Source organism: Hyperolius riggenbachi, chromosome 5, assembly GCF_040937935.1.
Source record: "Hyperolius riggenbachi isolate aHypRig1 chromosome 5, aHypRig1.pri, whole genome shotgun sequence".
Lineage (NCBI taxonomy): Eukaryota > Metazoa > Chordata > Amphibia > Anura > Hyperoliidae > Hyperolius > Hyperolius riggenbachi.
This window is the reverse complement of record NC_090650.1, coordinates 269,557,692-269,576,106: the sequence shown is the minus strand read 5'-3', so window position 1 is coordinate 269,576,106 and position 18,415 is coordinate 269,557,692. Positions and strand designations below refer to the sequence as shown.

Genomic DNA, 18,415 nt, shown 5'->3' with positions numbered 1-18,415 from the left:
GCACTTTTCAACTAAAAAAAGTACCAAAAAGTAGGTGAAAAGGTACTATCAGAATTATTTTGAGTGTTTTCTTGCTTTCTGGTGACTTAAAAGGAATTTTATTGACAAGTTTAAAAATATCACCTAGGAGAAAGCTCAGGTGAAAAAGTGAATTGCATATGGCCCCATGTCTTTTATAATCCTTGTTTTTATTTTCTTTAAGAGAACACATGTTATCTACAAGAATGGTATGCTTGAATTGATAACCATTGTGTAAAGTATATGAATCTCTACACACCTGAACTCTTTGGGTTTTATGCAATTGTAGGTTATAGGAAATTTGCGGTGTAAGAGTGTCTTATTACCTGAGTTTGCTTAGGAGTTGTTGGCAAGCTAATTTCCCTCCTTTATCTGGGCGATGTCTGACTGAGAAGAGCATCTTTCAGGCAAATGACAGTCATTGGCCTGAGCATTGCTCGTAGCTGCCAGATGATTTTCCAGAGAGGCTTTGTGCTGTGGAGCTGTCTTTTAGCACTACAACACTGCTACCTCACACTTGTTTAAACCATTGTACCTCACAGCACTATTGCCAGTAGTCTTTCTCGTTAGATCATAAAGGACAGATTGTGGTTGTGAATGACAGGCTACTTCAGTAATCCCCACCAAAAGATTTGCTTCTTCAAAGCATTGGCACTAGGAATGGGGAAAGAGATACTAGTAATTCCTGCTTGCATGTAAATGTAATGCTAATTATGTGCAGCTTGTAAAAGCTCATGCTGTGCACGTGTGGGCTGTCCTTGCGCTTGCGTAGTACAGCTGGACTCGTACACGGGCGGAGGCGCAGCCACGTGGACATATTAGGCAACTTCTTGTTGAATATGTTCACAGGGTCCCAGAGCTTGATTGGTGGGGTGAAGAAGGATGGGGAAAGCCTCTGGACAATCCAGAAGCCTCGCTCTACCAAGGTAAATATCTACCGTATTTTTCGGACCATAAGACGCACTTTTTCTTCCCCAAAAGTGGGGGGGGGGGGGGGAAAGTGAGTGCGTCTTATGGTCCGAATGCTACAATTTGAACCACCGCCTAGCGTGCTAAGTGCCCCCCAATTATTCCAACAGTTCTAGCCTGCGATAATTTAAGTCCCACCAGTCACAGCTACCAGTTTAACTAAAGAGGGCTGAGATGGCTGTGCTGGGGGGCAGCTCTTCTTCCCCACGGCCAGTTCAAACACTTTTGGCAGAACGCTGGGCCAATCACGCTGCTGCGGATGGTCTCAGAGGCGGGTTCAAGGCAGCGTCATTTGGCCAATCACTGCACTCACCCAGTAGAAGTCAGTGCAGTGATTGGTTAAATGATACTGCCATGGTCCCGCCTCCGAGACCATCGGGAGCAGCATGATTGGACCAGCGTTCTGCCGAAAGGCTTTGAAGTGGCCGCGGGGAGAAGAGCTGTGAGCCTGCTGCGAGACCATCGGGAGCAGCGTGATTGGCCCAGCGTTCTGCCGAAAGTCTTTGAAGTGGCCGCGGGGAGAAGAGCTGTGAGCCTGCTGCGAGACCATCGGGAGCAGCGTGATTGGCCCAGCGTTCTGCCGAAAGGCTTTGAAGTGGCCGCGGGGAGAAGAGCTGTGAGCCTGCTGCGAGACCATCGGGAGCAGCGTGATTGGCCCAGCGTTCTGCCGAAAGGCTTTGAAGTGGCCGCGGGGAGAAGAGCTGTGAGCCTGCTGCGAGACCATCGGGAGCAGCGTGATTGGCCCAGCGTTCTGCCGAAAGGCTTTGAAGTGGCCGCGGGGAGAAGAGCTGTGAGCCGTGCTGCGAGACCATCGGGAGCAGCGGGAGTGGCCCAGCGTTCTGCCGAAAGTCTTTGAAGTGGCCGCGGGGAGAAGAGCTGTGAGCCGTGCTGCAGGTGACTTCCAGAACAGTCATCTCCACCCTTGTCAAGCCACGTGCAAGAGGCTGAACTGCAGAGTACATGGTGAAATGCCAGCGCAGGAGCTGGAGTCACGTGGGTGAGAGCAGTCAAATGGACACCTCTTGCTGCTGTGCTGTGACCTGTAACCCCACGCTGGCTATTCTCCTGTACCAGGCACTCCCAGAAATCTGCAGAGGACTCGCATCCCTGTCACCTCTCGCTGCTGTGACACTTAACCCTGGGCTGGCACTCCTCCTGCATCAGCTGCTTCCTGGCACCTTTACAAGATCGCTGGCACTACATGTGTTTGCAGGTGGGTGGTGCAAGGGGTGCATGGCTGCTGCTTTAAAAATGCAGTGGAATCCATTATTCTGTTTAAATTAAGTGTGTGTATGCATATACTGTAATATTCACATATCAGACCAGGTAAATGGTGGGTGGGTGCTTGGGAAAAGGAAGCCTTAGTGTGAACTTAATGCACACAGAATAAATTATTGCAAGCATTGCCAGCTTTCCATCTATTCCTTCATTTCAAAATACTGTGTACAGATTGTCATTGGTGAAGTTGATTGATATTCTGCCCTTTATCTATGAAGTATGTTACCTTAGCTTAGCTTCACCTAGTAACCATCTCCCTTTATTGATTCAGAGCGTGTGTGGGGGAGAATGCTGTAACTGGGAGAAGCTCCACAAGACGCCCCTGCACCAAGGACGCACCAGGTTTAGTATAATTTTTTTTCCTGGTTTTTGTCCTCTAAAACTAGGTGCGTCTTATGGTCCGGAGCGTCTTATGGTCCGAAAAATACGGTACTTCTAGAATTATTTTTCTCACAGGTACACTTTAAGTGTTTGGGTCCTGATGCAAAAAAGAATTTTCTCCTGCAACCCAGCAAGTTATTTTATGACAATCCAGCCCATAATATACTGTAAATCAGGAGTAGCCATGTATCTTAACCAAAGAGATGCATTGTATTATCTATAGGTGGTGTTTACATCACTTTGTCATATTTGTATCTGCTTAACGTCTTTCCAGTAAGCTCTTGTAGGTCCTTTAATACACTATATGTCTCATTTTCATGCATGACAGACAATAGATTCCCAACTAACAGAGACTCTGTCTATGAAAAATTGTCTGATGGAGTATAGCAAATTCCATTCATTCTTAAAACTACGGTAATTGACTTTCCTCTATTGGAACAGGTTCTTGTGTGTTACTTTAGAAACTCTGTATATTTTCTATAGATAACAGTTAAGGTATATGGATAGTATATCTGATAGTGAGAGTCAGAGTATAAACCACTCTCACCTCACGTTTACTTTAATAAAAACAATTTTTAATACCAATAGGCTATCACGTTTCATCAGGGTCAAATGGAAAGTGATAATTGTCCTTTTTCTGTCACCTGAGATACACTTTAAATAGCTTACTAGGCATGTAGCTTTTGTTGATCAGGCCCACCAATGGTCTCCACAACTTCTGGATTATACCAGCCTCCCTGTGGCAATGGGTGAGAGAAGCTTGCTGAACAGAACCACAATAATTTTTTTTTCTAGAAATTTCTAATTAAAAAAAATAATTTGTGTTTTATAAACATTTTCCCTAACAAATATGTCTGGGAAAGTATTCAAAACATCCTTACCTGCTATAGAACAGGGTGCACTGTCCCTGCAGGTGGCCCGGATTTAGTGAATCTCCCTGTACCTGTATTATTTTCTGAGGTTATTTGACTGTTTAGTGTTTAATTTTTTAAACTTAATATATTTTAAATGTAAACTACAAATATTTCATATTTACAAACTAGAGCCACCAGGTGGAGTTTTAAATTACACAGAAAGCCATAAAAATTCTTGATTTTACACAAGATTAACATATACCGGTAAATGTCGTATTTATTTCACTATAACAGTGGGTGCCTCCATGGATGGTGATCAGCTTTCCTAATAAAGTCCAAATGGGTATCTTATTTATAAGGCAGCACAGCCTAAAGTACTGATATAAAAGCATTAAGATTACCTTACACCCCAAACCAGAGCTATCATACTATACATGTATTGTCACACAGTCAGTCAATGTTTTTTTACATGAATCAGGCTACGGGCAGTGTCTAGGGACTGGTATGCAGATGGTCAGTCCACTGTTGGACCTTGCTTTTATATCATCTATAGACTAACGTTTCATGTCTGTCACTACAGAATTGCTGTGAAGAACATAGAATTATTCTTCTTGCTTCAAGCATCCAATCGAGAAAATAAGTTTACAGTTTTTACATTTTGGTGCACTTGATTGTGATTGGAGGTTTGGGGGGAGCAGAGATAAAAGGTGATTTGCTGTTCTGTGTTCATTTCTTTGTAAACCAATCGTACTGTAGGCTTCATAGCAAAGAGGCAAGAAAACTATAACGCAGCAAGGCTGTACTGTTTGTAAATATTTCATAAGCAACGTCACACGTTCTAGTGTGCTAAGAGGATTTCTATAACTTTGTCTTGCACTCTTGAAGATGATGGCAACACTGTATTTTAATATTTTGCCACATTTTAGTATACAAGTAGTATATACAGAACTAGATAGGTCTGCCAGACCTGGCATCTGTACAGTGCTGCTTATAATTCTTTTATTCTAAGGGTTTCCTGAGCTCAGTAGAAATGTCAGGAATGTTTATTACAACGCTCACAATGTGTCCAGCAAAGTCTATGATGACAGCACCGGTCAGAGATTATATACTGTACCTTACATGGACTGGACTCATTTCAGCTGAAAACTATCCCTGAATCTTATAAAACATACAGTAATACTGCTAAACTCGACATCATAAAGCACAGCTCCTACTACAGCGATTGAATTACCTTTTGCATAATATTAGTAAAACTTTCTGAATATATCTAGAAGTGCTAAAATCTTGTGGGTGTTTTTGATGGCTGTATACATTTAAGCAGTTAGGAGAAACCGGTACATTTTCCAAGTAATCTAAAAGATCTTGCAAGATTAGCAAGCTCTATTTAGCTGACATAACTTTAGGTCTCTGGTGTAAACTTTTTCTTTACATGTTCTAATGACAGAAATCTTACATTTAAAAACCCTTAAGAGATCCTCATTTACTGATTGTTATTGTTGAAGCCAGTGTTTCTCAACATTTTTGCAGCATAGTTACATAGTTATTTGGGTTGAAAAAAGACATCCATCCATCGAGTTCAACCAGAAAATATGGCACAACACTAGTTTCCCCCTTCACATATCCCTGTTGATCCAGAGGAAAGGGAAAAACCCTTACAAGGCATGGTCCAATTAGACCCAAAAGAGAAACAAAATCCTTCCCGACTTCCTGGATCAACACCACCGGGAGTTACCTAGTAATTATAGCCATGGAATTCTTTAAACACAAGGAAAGCATCTAAGCCCTCCTCCAAAATGCAGATATAGAATTTGCCATAACTATTTCCAGTGGTAATACATTCCACATTTTAATCATACTGAAAACAACCCTTCCTAAATAAATGGCTAAAATATTTTCCTCCATGGGCAGTTCATGTCCCTCAGTCCTTTGCATAAGCCTAGGGATAAAAAGCTTATCTGCCAAGCTTTTATATTGCCCTGATGTCTTTATACATGTTAATTAGTTGATAATTCTGCACAACTTTGTATCTGCAAAAATTGCAACATTATTTTCTGTTTCATCTATTAGGCCATTCATAAATAAATGTAAGAGCACTGGACCCAGTACCGACTACTGTGGTACCCCACTGCTAAAAGTTACCCATTTTGAATATGATCCATTGACCACAACTCTTTGCTTTCTGACCATTAGCCAGTTCCATTTTATTAGCATGTACCCCCTTATTACTGACTTTTTTGTCCAAGTATCCCCTGTTTTGTGTAATACCATCTCTAGTACTCCTTGAGGCATACATATTGCTTTGGAGTACTTCACAATTGTGTATAAATGCTTTTCAGACATTCATTGATGCTTTTAATTAATTATAAAGACTTAGGGTAATTTACTGTATATATGGTTTATCATTCTTTTCCAGTCTCAAAAACTTAGACTATTGGTTGACAAATTGAGACCTACTAAAGTACACCCTTGGGTAGGTGTACCATGTGTTGAGAAGCTAGAGTTTAAGTCATGTAGCCAGAATACTTTTGTCTTTGCCCGATTAGTATTAAAGTCCAACTTTGGCTCAGTTGTTTTCCTAGTCCTGCATATGCACTAAGTGTCAGATATTAAATATATTGGTTTACAAAAGCTTGAGCTAAAGTCTATTGGTTAAGCTTCAAGTCAGGACTCCCTACATCAGCCATTTCCCGCACAACAGACCTCCATAGCTGTAGGCTTCAGTCTTCTCTGAGAGTGCAGTCTGTGCTCAGCCTCCTTCCAATTTGAACAGCTCAATGATTTGGAGCCAAACAGCCCCTGTCCCACCAACAAAGCCTGCTATTGATTGCTTATCCATTTCATGGCAAATGTAAACAACTTCCTAGATTTAGGATTATAAGGCCATTAGCCATGGAAAATATACTATACTGTAGAGGCCCAGTACTTTTTTAATGGTCTAAAGGTGGCCATACACTGGTCCATTTGCCATCAGATCGACCAACAGATAGATCCCTCTCCACTGCCGCCGCCCCCCCCCCCTCATACATTACCTGATCCGGCCGGCGCGAGTCCCCCGGTCTCCGCTGTCCTCTTCTCCGCGCTCGGCTCCCCGGACTTCACGTCCGGGGAAGTTTAAAAAGTAGATGGTGCTCTACTGTTTAAACTTCCTGTTGGGACAGGAAGAAGTGAAGCCTGCCACAACTCAGCGGAGAAGGAGCAGCGGAGACAGCGGGGATACGCGCCGGCCGGATCAGGTAAAGTATTGCCGCTAGCGCCGGTCGTTAGACATTCGAACGCCGTTACTGACCCGCCGGCGACCGAGCGAAATCTTCCGCATGGACGGGTCGACGGGAACGATCGATTTCGGACGGAAATCGATAGTTCGGTCAGCGTTTGCGCAACAATTTCACAGCAAATTCGATCACAGTGATCGAATCTGCTGTATATCAGCGGGAAAATCGTTAGGTGTATGGGCCCCTTTAGGTGGAATAGTACATTTGGAGCCAATTAGCTGTTGCCATTGAACAGCTTAAGGTTCTGTCTTTTTCAGATTTCTTTGAGAACCATCTTATTCTTGTCTTTTTCCCATGGCCATAATGTTTCAGTCATGTTATCATTCTGTCATTTTAGTACCAAGAAAGGTTAATTCTGTAGCTAATATATGAAAATTCCCAGGATGGTATTAAAATATACATAAACAAAGTATAATCTCTTGGAAGGTTTTTACAGTTATTAGCTGTGATAGAGAAGTAGTTTATGTCTTTGCTTTGAAAGATTAAACTATATTCACATGATTGATTTTCCTGCCAACAAGATCTGAACTAAGCATTTGTGTAGTCTATGAATGAATTTCACAAATATTCCCATGCTATGTTTTGTCTTTGCCTTATTTTAGAATGTTCACTAAAATATAAAAGTTACAGTCTATGCGTCAAGTAAATGTCAATCAGTTTCAAGACCTCCCTTGCTTAAAGCAAACCTTACCTCTTGCTCAGGACAGAAGAAAACCTAGAGAAATGCACCCTATATGTATTTAGAGAGTTTAGCCTGTCTAATCCCCCTTCATCTGTGATTAATCACCACTGTAATTTGAACTGTTCAGCTATGTCAGCTCAGGTATCTCCTCTGCCATGGCAGAGCAGCTAATTTGTAAACACAGGATGCTAACAATATGTCCGCTTCCATGCAAGCAGGAAGTAGACACACTGCAGATATATTGCAGGATTTGTATCAGCTGTAACAAAGAAAAGTTTTTCTTTAAAGGTTATTATGCTGTTGCACATCTTTTAGAGCAGAGAGGAAGTTCAGAGCTCAGGTCTGCTTTAAAGGATACCTAGTCGTAATCAAAGTGTCTTTTTACTTACCTGGGGTTTCTTCTAGCCCCTATAGTCTTGTTTTTCCCTTGCGGTCCTCCCGATCCCCTTCCGTGATCCGCTGTGCAGCTGGGTATAGTCCGCTACTTAGTTAGATACACTATAGCGCATGCGCAAACCTAGTGGCGCCCCTTCTTGAGTGCACTATTGTTGCCAGGAGCATTCTATGCATGCGTGGCTATAAGTCTTATTGAACTGCACATGTGAAGGATGCTCCTGGCCATGGGAGCTCAATCAAGGAGATTAACCACTGTGTCTGTGCTTGCCCTGTAGTGTGCAACTTAGCTAAGTCACTGACTTTACCGCGCCGCACAGCGGATCAAGGAAGAGGACCGGGAGGACAGCAAGGGACTTACGAGACTATGTGGACTGGAAGAAGCCCAGGTAAGTAAAGTGTTAGTAGTAGGTAGGGGGGAGGGTTTATGTGAGAGGAAGGTTAGGCACAGCAATAGTAGAATATCGGGAAAATAATTGATATTCTACTATCAATATTAGCCAGCGCCCAATAGTAGAACATTGGTAATATTGCCAATATCCGACTAGTGGCTTCTCCCGGTGCACTTTTCTTCACGCCTTATTGCATGTACAGTATGCGCTTCACTTTTTCTGTTAACACGCTCATTTTCTGGTACCACACTGCATGCAGTGCGTTGCAATAGCACAACCAGTTATATCGCAATGCTCCCGCCGCACTGTGAATAGGTGGTGCATCGGTGGTGCACTGCATTGCAGCATGCTACATTACAAATCGGCCGTTACACCCCACCAATGTGAAGGTGGCCTAAATACTCCGAAAGGACCCTGCACTGTCCAATCAATGAGGCTCAATCCATTTTACTAGTAAAGCCTTCTTTCAATAAGACTTCATATAATATTTTATCTAATAACAAAATTCATAAAAAAAAATCTTAAAATAATAAAATTAAAATGATAAATGTTCTGTAGCGTAAGTTGAGGTACTATCCTTTAGACAGCTCAGATTGTTGCCTGATTTTGCTGCCTGACTGGCTGTAACTGAAGCATTTATAAATCGCTGCTAAGAGCCGAGCATTAATGAGGCTGCATTTACAATTGCCTGCTTCAGAAGTCTGCCGGAAGTCAGTGACTGGGATTATCTATATTAATCAGCGCAAAAATAGAACTGTTTGATATGCACTAGAAGCACAATCTAAAATGAGACTGCCTGCTGTTAATGGGAAAATAAATGATTGCTTTTGGCCTGAGAATGGTGAGTGACTAAGAGTGGCCATAAAGAAAGCAAAATCAGCAAGTAGTGCTGATGACTTGGTACTTTCAAATAATGTTTTCGACCCTGATCTGAGAACATAAAAACATATTGGCAAGAACATATTTTAAATGCTTAAAGAGGAACTCCAGCCTAAACAAACATACTGTCATTAAGTTACATTAGTTATGTTAATTAAAATAGATAGGTAGTATAATCTCTTACCCACACTGTTTTAAAAGAACAGGCAAATGTTTGATATCATGATGGCAGCCATTTTTTTGGTTGAAAGGAGGTGACAGGGAGCATGACACACAGTTCCAACTGTTCTGTGTCTTGAGCACCTCTCCCAGTTGCTAGGCAACATGAATAACAACATAGGAAATCCCATCATGCCCTGCACAGCATCAGGGGAAAAAAGTCCGGGCTTTTTTTCTTTGATGGGTGGAGCTTAGCTAACAATGCAGCAAAAAATGATGCTTTGGTAAGAAAAACAAAGTTCTGATGCTGTTAAACTGTTAAAGAAACACCAAGCCTTTTCAGTTCTGCTGAGTAGATTTTTAGTCCGGAGGTTCACTTTAACTCCAGGCATATGTTGCAAAAGGTAATTCAACCCATTAATGTAGTCAACAAAAAATGATAGGCAGAGACAGAGGTTTTCCCCCTGGTCTGATATTTACTTCAGTAAATGAGCGTTATCTGAGGCTTAGGGACACAGGACGAGTGTGCGGCTCACCTAACAGACTTAAATTGCAGTCTCCATTTATGTGTTTAAATGGCCACCCAATGTTACATCCTAGCTACACTTCTGGCCTCCCTTACCTTCTCTTGGTCTGGCCCGTCCCTGGAGTCCTGATAGAGCCAGATAGTGGCATCTAACAAATTACTGTGGGTTAATTACTGTGAGCCATCAAATACATTTACTGTATTTGATGGCTCACAGCCATTTACTGGTTGAACTCGATGGACGTATGTCTTTTTTCAACCATAATAACTATGTAACTATGTAACACTAGCAACAGAGAAGATGAGGACATACCAAACCCAAGAGGAAAAGATGGGGTAGGTGGGGATGGAAATGGAGAGTAGAGGACAGACTGGTTTTTAAGATGGTACCAAGTAAAGGGAATTTCAGAAGCCATTACTATGGTATTAAATATTAATCACCTGACCAACAGTACTACCTCAGAGGATAGATCCCACAAAGAATAGGAATCAAAACCTCACCAGCATGGTTCCCTGTCACTTCCCATTAAGGCTCTAGACAGCATCCCAAATCATTCCTTATGTTTAAACCATGGGGCCCCAATTCTTCAGAAATAGTAATTAGTCTGCTTTTCGTTTGCAATGAGGGTTTCTCTCTGTTCCCCCTCTTGATATGAGGGAAACGCTCAGGAGACCAGAACCTTTAATGGACAAGGCATCCCCTACATTTTCAGCCCTGAAATGTTCAGCAGTGAATCTAGGCAAACTGTTGCCTATTCCTAAAGGGACACTGTAGCGATAGGAATATGAAGGCTGCCTTTACCCTCCTCCCCTCCTTCTTTTGATTAAATTGTGAGTTCCTCTGATTAGACTGTGAGCTTCTCTGAGGGACAGTTAGTGACAAGACTATATATACTCTGTAAGGCACTGTGGAAGATGTTGACGCTATATTAATACAAAATAGTAGTAATACTACATTCAAGTAGTAAAATTGATCAATCATTGGCCTGTCAAAATTGGACATGTGTACCAGGCTTTATCTGAAAAGGTACCAAAAAGTAGGTAATAGTTCTGTCAAAAGTTTTTTTTCTTGTTTGTTGGTGGCTTCAAAGGCATTTTACTGTATTGATAAGGTGTAAAAATATCATATAGGAGGAATATTGAATTGAATAATGGCCAAAGTGTCTTTGCACTCATCCTCAAACTCCCCAACCTAAGGGCTAGTTCACAGTGGTCAGTTGCATTGCAGAATAACTCTGCATGTCAACTCACTGCCCATACAATTCTATGAGCCCCATAGAATTGTAATTCATTTCATTGTAACAGATCGTGTTATTCTAACTCACTGCATGCATGCTCTGAATGAATGTCTATGTCTAGTCTCCATTGCAGTTCACACATGTTTGTACCACTGTGAATGCAGCTCAATGGTTCCTACTTTGATCATGTAAGCACAGACTGAGCAATGGCCATAAGGGAAGGAGTCACATATCTAGCATTTATACAGCCAACTGTGTGTAGTTTTTTTTTTGTGTATACATTATTCATTATATATTACTAAATCCTCAATGGCGACACACTTTCTAAGATAAATGAATAGAGGATGTTAAGGTTTATCAACCACTCCTGTTTCATTCTCATCAAGATGCCATTGCCTACCTATGACTCTCCTGATGGTAACATATCTATTGATTGTTTAATGATATTTCTTGACAGATTGCTAAAAGATGTCTTGGAAGAGCTTCACAGATGCTTGATTTTTGCAAGAGACAATCAAAAACGATTGTCTCCAGTGGCACAAGGATAATTGGATATATAGCATCTGTATGTAGCTTACCTATGTGCAAGGGAAGCAATCGTGCTGTGAGCTTAATATTTAACTATAAGGGTGTGATAATATCAACAAACCAGCTGTGTGGTTTCAGTAACTGATAATATGATAAACACATTGGAAAATGGCCCTAAAAGGAAAAAAAATCTAGCAGCTGTCTAGATCAAAAATTTTGATTTAGTGAAAGGTACACGGTCAGTTATGACACCAATATGTGGGCATGTTTACACATATCTAATGGAGTTTTCCTATGAAATACCCCTATGCCTGTGTAATGTAGTAGGTTTAAATCCTGTCCACTACTAATATTCTGAAAGGCTGAGATTAATGGAAAGCGAAGCTATGGATTAGTAAAGCCATATAGTATAACTAACCCCAAAAAAACAAAACAGATGCTGGAAAGGTCCAGCCAATCACTGTGCTACTAGACATTTTTTGACAACTCTGAACTTTGTTCCATGTAAAACTGAACAATGGTTCCTCCAGTTTAGCATAGATAGTCTGAATTAAGTCTCTGATGAGTAAATACATCTACAGTAAAACATTGGATTTCGAGTAATTTGGTTTAAGAGCACCTTGCAAGACAAGCAAAAAAGTTTATGACATTTTGACTTGATATTTATGCAATGTCTTGATATAGAAGCGAAGTATGTGTACGTGCATCACGTCATCAAACTAAGCTAATGGCTCTTTTCCCTTTGATGCTACAGGATAGTACTTTATTGTACTTAATTGTACTTGATCTAAGTTTAGGGACGGTACAATGTCACATTTTCATGAAGTTCTCAAAAGTAGGCAAAAGTAAGATGTCATTGAATATAAGTACTTTGTTAAAGCCATACAAAAAAAAAGTTCGGGTTGAGTCAACAGATAGCAGTGAGTCAAGGGCCAATTTCTGAAAGGCAACAAAAGCCGGGGCCTTGGGCGGCTGTAGCCCAAGAGGGCCCCTGCACATTAAAAAGGAGTTGCTCATATATAAGTGTAGGCAGAAAATGGTGAGCAATGCATGAAAAGCAGAAACTAATACTCAAGGGAGCTGTACATAAAAGAGCAGGTTTGCTGTACATGAATGATACACATGGAAGAGGGGGCTGCACATGTAATGGGAGGGGCGCTGCTGCACAAGAAACAAGAGCCTCAACATACTTGCCCTAGGGACACAAAAAGTATAAATCCTGCCTTGAATGAGCCTGTTAGTTATAGTTCAAATCTTTTTTTTTACATTTGTATTTTATATAGTACAGCACCCACATAACAACCAGCTAACGCCGATAGGCGGCGGCTGGTCGTTTGTGGGTTTCCATAGAAACGGCCGCTCGTTCGAGCCGTTCCATGTCAGTTCATGTCAGTGAGCCTCCGATCGCGTCTCGCAGGCTAAATGTAAACACGCGGGGAAGAAATCCCCTGTGTTTACATCCATATGGCGCTGCATAAAGGAGATCGGCGTTCCCTGGCCTCTGATTGGCCGGGGATCGCCGGCATCTGATAGGCTGAAGCCTATCAGAGGCGGCGCAGGACGCATCACCGTCCTGTGCCGCCCAGGGGAAGGAGGGGAGGAAGGGAAAGGGAGCGAGGCGGAAGATCGCTGCGCAAGGGGGCTTTGAGGAGCCCCCCCCCCCGTTCGGCCACACAGAGCGGCGGCGATCAGACCCCCCCAGCAGGACATCCCCCTAGTGGGGAAAAAAGAGGGGGAAGTCTGATCGCCCTGCCTCAAAGCTGATCTGTGCTGCGGGCTGGAGAGCCCACGCAGCACAGATCACAGAAACCAGCCCCGGTCTTTAAGTGGTTAATATTAAATATTTTTCTATAGATGTTTTTGGATTGTGGAACAAATCATCTGAGTTTCCATTAATCCTTATGGGGATATTTACTTTGATAGAAGAGTGATTTGGATTACAAGCATGTTTCTGGAATATATTATACTCACAAACAAAGGGTTCTACTGTATTAAAAGCCCGCAACTCTCTGGAAGTACTGTAGATGCAAATGTCCTGCGTGTGTGCAGCATGTAATCTGATTTCTATTTCCTTCTTTTATGTGTTGTGAGAGGCTAAATATTTATTATTATGTTTTTGGAACAATGTAGAACAACAAGCTTCAGAGAGGACCAACAATACCTGAAGTGTCTCTAATTACTGTATCACTGCTTTGTAGAATTGCTGCTCCTTAGAGAGCAAGATATTTATAGTATAATCTTTCCTTTGCCTCACAGCGTACTGTTGGTATTAGTGACTTGCATCGTCCTGGAAATATGACTGTACACACATAGATTGCCACCCATTGAGGCAAAATCATCAATCCGTTTGTGATCAGAGAGGGATTGATAACTACCACACACAGTTTATTGGTTTTCGATAGATTTCAGCTAGATTACATTTACAAATGCAAGTTTACACTACCCCATGAGATCCCTTTCAAAATTCAAATGTTAAGATCAGTTAAGGCTGGCCACACACATACATATTTTTTTGTTTTGATTCCTGGCCTATTCGATCACTTAATACAATAATACAATACAATAACATTTCTATAGCGCTTTTCTCCCCTAGGACTCAAAGCGCTTAGGCTCTCTCAGATTCAGTAATTGCTAGTAGGATGAAGTATTCATACAACAAAAGTTATATTTCTGCAAATGCCAAACTGAACAGGTGGGTTTTCAGTGTGGATTTAAACACGTCCAGGGATGGAGCTGTCCTGATCTGTTGAGGTAAGGAGTTCCAAAACGTAGGGGCAGCATGACAGAAGGCTCTGGGACCAAAAGTTTCCAAGTGGACTCTGGGTATGACTAGATTATTAGAACCTGTGGATCTGAGAATGCGGGGATTGCTATGTAGCTGCAACATATCTTTCATGTATCCAGGGCCTAGATTATTCAGGGATTTAAATGTCAGTAGGCCGATCTTGAATAGGACCCTCCATTCTATAGGTAGCCAGTGAAGGGAGTGCAGGACTGGCGTTATGTGGCAGTGACGGGGTTTGTTGGTTAGCAGTCTGGCAGCAGTATTCTCTATCTGCTGTACCAAACCTTTTTTTGGAAGGCCAGTCGGGAGGTAATGAAGGCATGGACTAAGGTTGGCAGATCTTCTGGGGGATGAGGTGCTTGATTTTTGCAATGTTCTTCAGGTGAACATAGGATGATTTCACCACAGCAGAGATTTGAGTTCTAAAGTTTAAATCCCCATCAATTAGAACTCCCAGGCTTCGCACATGATCAGAGCTGCGTAGATCCGTGCCTCCTATTCCCAGTGGTGAAGACTGCAAGTTAAGTTGTTTTGTTATCATGCTCTGCCCTCCAATCAGAAGGACTTCAGTTTTGTCTGCATTTAGTTTCTGCCTGTCCTCTTTTGTCCCAAAATATCAGATTAATTCCCTTTTGGATGATTCTATGCAGTTTATTGATCAAAAATCTGATCAGGGATGTTGGTAACTTTTTGTAAGGGCAGGCGGGAAAGGAGTGGTGGATGGATCAATAGCAACATAGCATTGCACTGCACTGAGCAGAACTAGTCAGTTTAACCGGTGTTCTATAGAACTGTGCTGAAACCTACCAAATCTATAAAGACTGAGCGCACCATGTAGTTTGGGGATTTATTTGGCATTTGGGGCCATAATGTATTTGTATATTGCTAGCTTAAAGGAATACTGATGTGAAAATAAACTGATGGGATAAACATGTGTATGTACAGTGCCAAGCATACAAATAACTAGGCTGTGTTCCTTTTTTTCTTTGTCTGCCTGAAAGAGTTAACATTCAGGTATGCAAGTGACAGTTCCTCTCAAGACTGCATTTAGAAATGATTTTGAGAAGTAAAATACAGTGTGTACACTAGCCCTTACACCAGGGGTCCCTAAACGTTTTGGGTCGAGGGCCGGGTCAACATACTTAAGACTGTTGGGGGGCCGGAGTATACATAAAATGATGTAAAAGTCTTTTCGGGCCAGACAGGGAAGCATACCCAGGTGACAACCTGCAGTCCAATTGGACAGCAGTGTCACCTAATGTGGAATTTGTTTGGAAACCAGCAAATGGCTGCTTTCTGGCTTCTATGTGGATAGGTGGTGCCAGCACTGCTATTCTATATGCGGACCACCAATATTTAAAGATGTAGCTTACTGCACACCTATAAGTAATACATTTTGTGTGGGGGACCGGTAAAAAAGCCTCAGGGGGCCACATTCGGCCCGCGGGCCTTAGTTTGAGGACCACGGCTTTACACCTATAATGTTGAATGTAGTTCATACATAAACAGGCTGCATTCAAAATGTTAATATACTGTATGGTTTTGTACACATGTCGGTATCTAATTATATTTTTTCTTTCTGTCCGACAGGAATCGGTAAGAATGTCATCTGTGATAGAACAGCCACGCCTCTTGATGCTTTCCGGATGATGTCCGCAGCCCATTATTACCCCAAATTGATGAGCATTATGGGGAATGTGTTACGATTTCTACCTGCATTTGTAAAGATGAAACAGCTGATTCAAGAAGGATATGTGGGGGATCTCCAAGTGTGTGAAGTCCAGGTCCATAGTGGTAGCCTCTTAGGAAAGAAGTATAACTGGAGCTGTGATGACCTGATGGGTGGAGGTGGCCTGCATTCTGTGGGCAGCTACATCATTGATCTGTTGACTTTCTTAACCAGCCAGAAAGCAGTGAAGGTCCATGGGCTCCTGAAAACTTTTGTGAAGCAGACTGATTATATTAAAGGAATACGACAGATCACCAGTGATGACTTCTGTACATTTCAGATGGTTCTGGAAGGTGGTGTTTGTTGTACGGTTACGCTAAACTTCAATGTCCCTGGGGAGTTTAAACAAGACATTATAGTTGTTGGATCAGCTGGAAGGTTAATGGTGACGGGGATCGACCTCTATGGACAAAGTAACACCTCACTGGAGAAAGAGCTACTTTTGAAAGACTGCACTCCCGTCAGCAACTCCCTGCTGCCTGAAAAGGCCTTTAGCGATATTCCTTCCCCTTACCTAAGGGGGACTATAAAAATGGTACAGGCTGTACGACAAGCATTTCAAGATCAGGACGATAGGAGAACATGGGATGGTAGGCCTCTTACAATGGCGGCCACCTTTGATGACTGTCTGTATGCTTTGTGTGTAGTGGACACTATAAAAAAATCTAACCAGACTGGTGAATGGCAGAACATAGTCATAATGACAGAGGAGCCTGAGTTAAGCCCAGCTTACTTGATTAGTGAAGCTATGCGCAGAAGTCGTATGTCTTTGTACTGCTAGCAACCATAACAGGTGGCCAGATCTGCAATGGTTATCATTTCTAATTACTGGCAGCCATTCACGTACCAAGGGTCGTGGTACAGTCTACATTGTAACTTATGCATATTTGTATAACTGCTGTAGCTGGAAAGTAGCTGACTATTCACTTTCCATTGCAGACAAGCTGTGAACATTTATCGGAATGTATTTTACTGTTGGGTATTTAGCCACAAATGCATAACTTTATTTGCCTTTGAGCTCTAGACATGGGTCATCACTGCAGATGTGTTCATTTCTAAAGGATTGTTTTATTCTTAGAAAATGTGAATGTCAGTCCTTTCTAAATTGCTTAGCATCACCCCATATGCAGAAGGGACTTCTGCTTTTAGCATGAATGATGCATATTCTCCAAAACAGATGGGGGGGGGGGGGGGGATTAATCAAGTCATTTAGTACCAGAAAGTGGTGCTAATCCATTGCAAATTAGCTGCATTTAAACTGATCAGCCGAAACATTAAAATCATCTTTAATGTTGTTTAGGTCTCTCATGTGCCATCAAAATCGCTCTGACCTATCAAAGTATGGAATCCACCAGACCTCTGAGGTGCCCTGTGATATCTGGCACCAAGACATTAGCAGCAGATCATTTAAAGAGACTCTGTAACAAAATGTTGAGCCTTATTTCTTCTATCCTATAAGTTCCTATACCTGTTCTAATGTGCTCTGGCATACTGCAGTCTTTTCTAGTTGCACTGTCTCTGTAATACATCTTATCTTCTCTCCTCTGTCGGGCTCAGGCTGGAATGTGTGGAATGTGCAGCACTGCTTGTCATTGGCAGAAGCTATACACACCCTCTCCAAGCTCTGCATGAGTCACACACTGAGCTGTTCTCACTCTCGTTAGAAGCCATGTTTTTTGTTTGTAAACACTGCATAAAAATGGCAATTACAAGCCAGGATTGCAGCAGGGAGTGGCAGAAACAGCACAGAGGAACCCAGGAGAACATAAGGAATAGAATGGTATGCTTTTTATTGTAAGAATTTTAGAGTACAGATTCTCTTTAAGTCCTTTATGCTTCAAGCTGGGACTTGGGTCATGCTTCCTCATTTGCATTCAGATGTGAAAAGTATGGAAGCCAAAGAAAGTGTGATTCATCAGGTCACACTTTTCCTTCGCTCCCTGGTCTAGTTCAGGGAAGTTTTTAGGCTACATAGTTCCCAGGGCGAGGGTGTAAAAATTGTGCACCATTGATTCGACCACATTGTTGCGATTTGATCGCCACAGGTGCCCCCCAGTATTAGGTAGCCCCAGTACAGGTACCCAGCGGTAGCCAAAGAGTTCCCCAGTATAGGTCGCTAGACCCCCAACCTCCAGCATAGATAAATATAATATAAAAGATAAATACATTTATATTTCTCCTGTCGGACTCAAAGTGGTTGAGAGGCAGCCACAGGGGGCACACTCAGTAGGCAGCATGTAAGGGAGTCTTGCACAAGGACTCCTTACCAAATAGTTGCTGGCTTACTAAATAGGAAGAGCTGAGATAGGAACCCTGGTATCCTATGTCAGAG

The 18,415-nt window shown here is 42.1% G+C and overlaps 1 protein-coding gene across 1 annotated transcript in view; it reads left to right on the top strand.

Annotated features, from left to right (window-relative positions):
- GFOD1 (Gfo/Idh/MocA-like oxidoreductase domain containing 1) overlaps nucleotides 1–17,271 on the top strand; it is a 102,682-nt gene extending 85,411 nt beyond the window's left edge. Inside the window, exon 2 of the mRNA XM_068236916.1 lies at nucleotides 15,945–17,271. Within this exon, the coding sequence (XP_068093017.1) occupies nucleotides 15,945–16,864 (920 nt within the window). The 3' untranslated portion in view covers nucleotides 16,865–17,271. The remainder of the gene's footprint in view (nucleotides 1–15,944) is intronic.
- Nucleotides 17,272–18,415: the final 1,144 nt, after the last annotated feature.